The 8,091-nt window shown below is 36.8% G+C and overlaps 1 protein-coding gene across 1 annotated transcript in view; it reads right to left on the bottom strand.

Moving 5' to 3' along the window:
- Positions 1-1,455: 1,455 nt before the first annotated feature.
- The window catches only part of ss (aryl hydrocarbon receptor spineless), a 202,448-nt gene continuing 195,812 nt past the window's right edge, over positions 1,456-8,091 (bottom strand). Inside the window, exons 6-10 of the mRNA XM_018446204.1 lie at positions 5,954-6,248; positions 5,468-5,609; positions 3,971-5,395; positions 1,968-2,279; positions 1,456-1,507 (exon numbers count right to left, since the gene is read on the bottom strand). Of these exons, the coding sequence (XP_018301706.1) occupies positions 2,009-2,279; positions 3,971-5,395; positions 5,468-5,609; positions 5,954-6,248 (2,133 nt within the window). The 3' untranslated portion in view covers positions 1,456-1,507; positions 1,968-2,008. The remainder of the gene's footprint in view (positions 1,508-1,967; positions 2,280-3,970; positions 5,396-5,467; positions 5,610-5,953; positions 6,249-8,091) is intronic.

Here is an 8,091-nt window from a genome sequence, read left to right as displayed (position 1 = left end):
ATATATAGGAATGTCCGAATGTTTCGGCTCCTCATCATATTTATATTATTAGCGTCTCAGATCGATTGTGGTTAATGCCCGAATGTTTCTTCGGCGTAGTCACATCTGAAATAATTAAAATTAAAAAAATTAAGAATATATATTATATTCATGACATCTAACTTTGACCGCTTATTGGCGCTCTCTTTCTTTTATTTAAATAAAATTATCTATTCGCCTATCATAATAATCTACGTTTTTAAAATCATCCTTTCTTACTCTGTATGCATTCTTAAAATGTATATTCTTACAGAATTGATCTGTCTCAACTGGAATACTTCCGATCTTCATTTAGAAAAAAAATCACCGTCTTTTGTTTCTATAATTTGTATCAACGCAATAATGTATACATCGCTTGAATTTTTCAAATATCTGGATAAGTTTTCTCATTGTTATTTTTATGTTAATAAATATTACACTCGAGTACGCCTTCGTTCTGAAGAACATTGTTTAAATTACCTAACACATATCACAGAATCCACATTCTCTTTTAGAAAAGAAAAAGAATTATACAAACGCAATAGCACGGGATGTAAAAGCATTAGAGTACGGGTAGAATTATACAAATGTCGTCATGATATTAATACAAACTAAAGTCACATGTGTTGTGCTTGTCGACGATTGAAATAACAAATTTTATGCTCGCATTGTTAGATATGAATAACGTTCAACGCTTTTTGGTACAAAGGAATGTCGTTCATTACCCCAATTTTGCTCAATGTCTTTGGGCAGTGATCATTATTTTGCGCTATATTTTTCAGTTCATTGCAGAACAGGTATAGAATGTACATTCATTTATTGTAATGAGTAAAAACAATACATTTTGTTGCTAATTTAAAAATCTAAAAAAAATTAAATCATGGAACAATATTCATCATATTATACAATAATTTTTTCTCAATTTTTATCTTTTTATAAGTGGCGCTTTTATATTCCTGAATTTTGTTTTATATAATATACTATAAAAATTGTTTTTATATCTTAATAAATTAAACTTTTATTTTCTTGCATTTTAAAAAAGTTAAATTGAAATAAATAACGAGACATTTTTAATTTTGATAATCATTCTTTAACAATAAAAAAATAATATAATTTCGAAATTTGTTGGATTTCTCTATTTATATTCTTCAATAGAGTGCTATTGCTCGTCATGCAACTGCTGCGTCCTATTGTAGCGAATAAATGAAATTGCAAAACGCCTTGCGATCGCTGCCCTTCATACACACAAGTTTGCGATCAGTGTCACATGCAGACTCAAACTGTGAATCCTGAAGAACATCCACTTAACGTATCGGTACGGATAAATTAATGTAATAAAAGTTATGTAATACTAGGTTGGTTATTAGCTTTGCAATGAGTATGTTACAGTACTATACGTATATCTTAATTCTTTTTAATCGACATTATCTGTATGGTACAGTGACACGTTTTGGAATCAGCTTCGATGAGAACATCTCTTCTGAGATATCTGCAAGTAAAGAGATACAGTGGTTTGAGCATGAAATTTTTATATTACATAATAAGATATATAAAATGTTATTTTTATGTATCTTATCTTATTGAATGTTATTAGTATTACAATTATTTTTTTAAATTATAAAATATATATGCAAAAACAATTTTATATTCATTTAATAAAAAGAAAAAGATTAAAATAAAAAATATATATATCACAATACGTTATATAATATATTACTTTTACACAAATTTATTAAATTAATAAAATAATCAATTTTATATCTTGGTAAAAACTTCTAATAATAAAATTTCTTTAATTAAAATGAAATACTTAATTTTTGACAATAAAAAGCATAATACAAAAATTATATTTATATTTATTTGTTCTATATTTGTTGGGTAGTTCATTCTCTCGTTAAATCATCCATCCCACTAATGCTGTACGTTTAACATTAGTTAAGCAACCTTACCTTCATCACTGACATAAAGCGACGCCGAAGTGACCAAGGGACTATTGGTTGAGCAGGGTGTTAGTCACCTCAGAGATGGACAGCAGAGGACTCCCGGCGTCCGGTTTGGAATCTGTGGGACAGTTGGGCCCATTCCCGCCGCCGCTGCTGATGATCCCACTACGTGGTGGTGGTGGTGCGGAGGGTGGTACAAGACGTTGCTGTTGCTGTTGCTGGTGCTGTTGTCCACTCCGGTGCCCATGCCCATGCCTGCCGCCACCCCCGTCCCCGTTCCCGCAACTGACGGTGGCGTGCTGCAACCAAATGGACGGTCTCTCCGTTATCTTACGTGTACTAAATTAGGTTTCTCCTATTACACAGATAGTAGCACAGCACATCGATCAGAAATTTGTTTTTTAATATTATTGCGAAAGCAAGTGCTTATTTAGTAACTTAATTTGGCTGAATTTAAATCTGACATCAAGTAGTTTGCGTAGAAAATGATCGACCCCATTCGATATTATGTCTTATTTATTTCTTAAATGTGCTTTTCATGGAAAATAAGATTGAATTAGATACGATTTCCTAATTATGTAAAAGGTTATTGTTATTTTTTTACGTAATACTTGCGTGTTTGACTTATTCTTTATTTGATTGATGACGTTATCAAACAACATGCTATGTTGATAGAAAAGTGACACATCTCAAAATTAGCAACTTTTCAATAGAGCATTTTGAAAAATTTTGAATTGGAACATTTTAATTAGAATAATGAATATGCAATTTCTATAACTTTACTTTCTTTCTCCATGTTATACTTTCAATTATAATGTATTCTTTAAACGTATGTCATAAGTTTTCAAAATTCAAATATTACAATCTTAATATATAGTGTAAATTTCATCCCTAGAGTTGTGACATTTTCCACATATAAAATTTTCCATATAAATGAGCTACGTTGTTTTTCCACAAAAAATATATTAGTCTTTAGGAGATTAATATTCTTTCATTATTTCAAAAATACTAATTTTTTACTTGTATCATTTTTCTATCAACACAGCAAACTTAGAGTTACAACGTTGCTGTAGTTATAAACTCTAATAATTTCTATAATAGTGGAGTGAATTTCATAAATAATTATTAAAATTATATGTAGAATGATGCAAAAATAAAATTTCACCATGCATTTGCTATATCACGAACCAAATGGACAAGCATAAATCATGGAAAATTTATATATATATATATATAAAAATATAAATATTTATGTAAAAAATATGAATATTTTTATAGAGTATGGAATATACAAATATACTAATAACAGATTGTCCAATTGGTAAAGATGTGCAAGAACTTGAAATTATCAAGTATTCCGTTCGAATCTCTTCGAGTATGCGTATTTTGTTTTTCAATGCAATAATGCTTTTATATTATAATCAATCTGCAAATAATAGATTTCTGTAATAAATAACACAAATTGTGTTCCAAGATTCGAATATAATATTAAAAAAAATATCTCAAAAGTTAAAATTAAATTCAATTTATATACTATATAAAAGTATAAAGTTTGAAATGTAATTTAATTTTTTTATAAATGAAAATTATTTTAGCATTGAAATCACTTGTACGTATAGCAACAGCATCTCACATTTAAACTTTGAATTTAAGATGATCAATCTTCCAATCTTTTCAATTCATTTCGCCTTGAAAGAGGATTTGAAACTTGTGTCATTTTCTTAATTATCATTTTGATTAACTTTTTCATTTAAAATATAAATATAGAAAAATTATAATTGTTAAATATTAAAAAAATTAAAGATTAAATTGATACAATTCGATGTATAAAAAATATAGTAATACAAAGATAAAATTTTGCGTTCAAAAAAACCAAGATTAATATTATATAGTTATGAATCTAAAAGCAGAATTTATCTCTAATTGTTTTATTTCTTCGGAGGTTTGGTCATCTTATTGTAAATGACGGAAAATTATAATAAAATCTGTGAGGCAGCAGTGACACTCACTGGGGCGTGTGCCTTGGTGGTGCGGGGTGGTGATGGTGGTAGGGATAGTACTGGTAGTGATGGTGTTGCACTCCTTGCCATACCTCGGAGCCCGTTTCTCCGTGTCCACCATGGCCTGGATGAGAATGAGTATAACCGATGGTGCCGGCTGCGGCGGCAGCGGCTGCAGCGGCAGCTGCAGCTGCTTGATATTGTGACGTCGTGACAGGATATTGTTGATGCTGCTGTTGTTGCTGCTGTTGCTGATGATGATGTTGCTGCTGTTGAGATTGTTGCGTTTTATTGTTTCTTGGCGGACTTGGCGCAGTCACTTGATCCGTCGGAGAGGTTTGTCGCCATTTGCAGTCTCCATTCATGGAATTCATCTCCGCGAGCGACTTAAGCGGATCCCCGGTGGTATTTGTCGAGTGTGTAGACGAGTGGGTTGAATGCGGCGTCGGAGGACTGTAGCTGCCGTTGTTCCTGGGTGGTGTGCGTGACGGCGGCGCGCCCCACATTAGTACAGTTTGCCGCGGCGCTTCGTTGCTATATACCTCAGACTTTACATCCTCGATTTTCGGCGTCAACATGCCGTTGGCTGCGCTGGTCACCGGTGAGCTTCCGGCAGAATTGCTGGACGACGCGCCGCCCTCCAACGAATGCCTGCTTCCGGCGCGCACCACGTTCATATCAGTCGTCGCTGGATGCATCGTGGATGCGCTCGCCACGGGACTGGCAGCGTAAGGTGAACCGCTGACGCTTCCGGGGTGTCTCGTTTCCACATAGCTATATTTAGGCGATTCGCCGCTACCGAGTTGTTGGCAGTAGAGCTTCTCTTCTGTCTTACTGGTCAGCTGATGGGTCTCGTACGTAGGCAATGATACGTCGATAAAACCGTTGTACGCGGTGCCGGTGTGATACTCTGGATAATATGAGCCCAGCGGTCTGTACTGAAATAGGTTCTCTGTCGCGGCTGTGAGATACCTGTTATCTAACGCACTCGCTGGATAGAGGGTTTGATGATAGTTGCCCGTATGACCGATGTAAGTTGTCAGAGAAGGATCGGTGCTTGCCGCCACTGCTGTGGGCGCGTACGGTGTCGGGTACATGGTGTTCAAATTGCTATATGCCGCAGCAACCGCCGCCGCTGTGCTGGTATCCGCCGCGAGATAGTCCACGGACGCGACTGGCGGAGCTGGTGGCGAAACCGATGACTGAGAGGAAAGCTTGCGCTTGTTGCGACATGACGAGAGGAAATCCCGCAGCTGCGTCTTGTACCGCCTGTTTACTCTTTGGGGCGCCGGTTGCGCTGGTAACGTCGGCGTCATGACTGACCCCGTTAGAGTATCGCTGTCCGAGAAGTAGCTGTTGGTCAATCCGGCGTCCAGATAACTCACTTTGAAGTCCATTGTACGTTTGCCGAGCAAGTCTCTACCTTCCTCCTCCCTGAAATGTGAATTAATTGTATTTGCGGTTCGTGCGTCGAATGTCGGCACCAAACGTAACATTGACACTTACATGAGAGGTCGATGAGTACTGAGCACAAAGTCTGGTTTCGAGTTTTTGTAAACCAGTCTGGAGCTAGTTTGCAGCCACTGCCATCCACCGTCCTTCGTTTGAAATCTGTAGGCTATCATGCCTGATGCACCGGTTTTCAGTACTAAAAGAAGAAAAGGAACAACAATTAAAATCCTATGAATATTCGCTATTACCTAATTTCGTAAACAATGCGACGTCATTTCAGCAAAGTTGATTTTGCATCTATGTTGTATCAATGAACTTAACAAAATCGTTCAAATTGTGTAAAATAAGTGGTAAATAATAGATACTAATTCGCTTTCACAATTTATATTTGCATATTTTATAAATATTATCATTATAATTAAAAATGAAAGAAATATTAATTCAACGGTGCATTTTTATTTTTTCTGCTTATTTTTTGGAAATTATGTGGGCAAAATTCTATGTTGTAAAACATATTAAAAACTTTCATAATGGACTTACATTCTTGATGTGCGCTAGCAACATAGGCCAGGTCGTCGTAATGGACTAGATCGTAGCCACCGAGATTCGTTAGTTCCGCATCGGAATAGCCTAGGAGCATCTTTCCTTTCTGATCCATTGTTACGAGCGCAAGATCCAACTTGTGTTTGCTCTTAAACATTACTTCCTTCTGCGGCACCTCTAGGAGCGAAGGCGGCCCGAACGGTGTGCACAGAGCGAACAGAGCCAGCGGTGGCTCTTCCGTCTTCCGGTTCTGGCCATGAAGTACTTTAACTCGGCCCCTGATGTCCAGACGCTGCAATAAATAATTCGTAGTGTCTAGAGCGACAATAAAAAATATCACAACTAAAAAGTTGAACGCATAAAACTATGATTATTTGGTGAAAAAATCGAGGTGGAACCATATAAACCATTTTCACTTCTTTAATTTTTAATTTGTATAATAATACTTGTGTTATAGACATATTGTCGCTACACTATTATTAAGTATGTAATATAATTAATAAATAATTATATAATAAATATTATTACTATTATATGGCAAGAATGTTTTTGCTGAAATTTAAAAATTCAGTCAGATACTTATTAAAATAATTTTGTTAAATTTGGACTATCAAAATAATTATTAAGAACACTCAAACTTACTAAAATATCAAAATTTTTTTATCAATGCTTAAGCATTGATCTAAATAATAAATAATTACATAAATATATAAATAAGGACTCTCGATCTTAAACAATAAAATAGAAATTCAGACAAGGCTAATGAGAGTCAAACGCTGATGTAAGAGCGAAGATTTAGGAGATGCAGATAATATTCAGGTGTTAATGGTTATCTTCATTTATTGTGTCGTGCCAACAAACGAGCGACACAATAAATGAAGATAATCATTAACACCCGAATATTATCTGCATCTCCTAAATCTTCGCTCTTACATCAGCGTTTGACTCTCATTAGCTTTGTCTGAATTTCTATTTTATTGTTCTAAATAATAACTTTGATGGTCCAACAAAATTATTTTGAGATCTGTATCTAACTAAATTTTTTGATACTTCAACAAAACGTTCAACAAACGTTCTTTCTATGTATGAACTATTCTTGAAGTCGTAAACAGTTTCATCGAAGGATCTCTCACGCAGCATCCGAATGTGAGTGATAGATCGAAGGCGCCCATGGCGCTCGTAACAGAAGAAGGACCACGTAGATGGATCCGTCGCAAAAAAAAAAAACGGCAAAAGCTCACCGGTAGCTAGATCGATGCGAAGAATGCCGCCAAGGGCAGATCCTGGAGGAGGTGGTAGTGGCGGTGCGCCTCTCGCGCCGTAAACTCTTTTACGATTACAGTTTCATTTTCATAAACGTCAAAGCAGCGTCGTTTTTGCCGAACTCTTGTGAGCTTGGCGCAGCGCGGAACTCGCTCTCTTTCGCGCGTCTCGTCCTTTGCTCGGAATAATACCGCCGTCCAGCCCGCGTTCGACATCGGGTATACCTGCGCGCGTCCGCGGTGTGTTTGCCGTAAGATAATTAGTGTTTTGCCGCGTCTTCGTACCCCGGCTGCCCGACCTTCTCTTCCCCACCCTCGTCCCTTCCGGAGAGAACCTGGTTTTGTTTGGCCCTTGATTTATACCTTTTCTTGAACGCCGTCGGGACAACGGTACCAACGATGGACAGCTCGGCCGGACGAATTATCGTTTCAATCTCTGCCGCGCTGTCACGATTCATTGGCTGGGCCTATGATTATACACGTCTAGCTTTTGCGCGGGGAATGTCGGCCCCACGGTCTAGATTTAAGGCCGTTGACGTAAGCGTGACTTGAAATTCCTTCGGGAATATTTAGGAAATCTGTTTAACACCAAATATACTTTGCTGATCGTTGCGAGAGAACAAGAGTCAATCTGAAGCATCGTGTTTCACGTACAAATTGAATGGCATTTGTGTCGCTTGGTGAAAGTTGATGTTCGATGAAACTAACGTTTAAACTAATGTTACCCCTAGCGTTACCGTACAAAAATTATAATTCGGTTGTACACTGACGTACGTCCGATGTCCCGTAAAATTACGGAGAGGTCGTTGAAACCAACACTTCGCGCGTAACAATCTAATACATGCCTTCGCGGTTTTAGAACTTGGTGGCAGG

The sequence above is a fragment of the Mycetomoellerius zeteki genome, unplaced genomic scaffold (assembly GCF_001594055.1).
Source record: "Mycetomoellerius zeteki isolate Tzet28-1 unplaced genomic scaffold, Tzet1.0 scaffold174, whole genome shotgun sequence".
Lineage (NCBI taxonomy): Eukaryota > Metazoa > Arthropoda > Insecta > Hymenoptera > Formicidae > Mycetomoellerius > Mycetomoellerius zeteki.
Note: the sequence above shows the minus strand (reverse complement) of the source record. Positions and strands in the feature narration are given on the sequence as shown.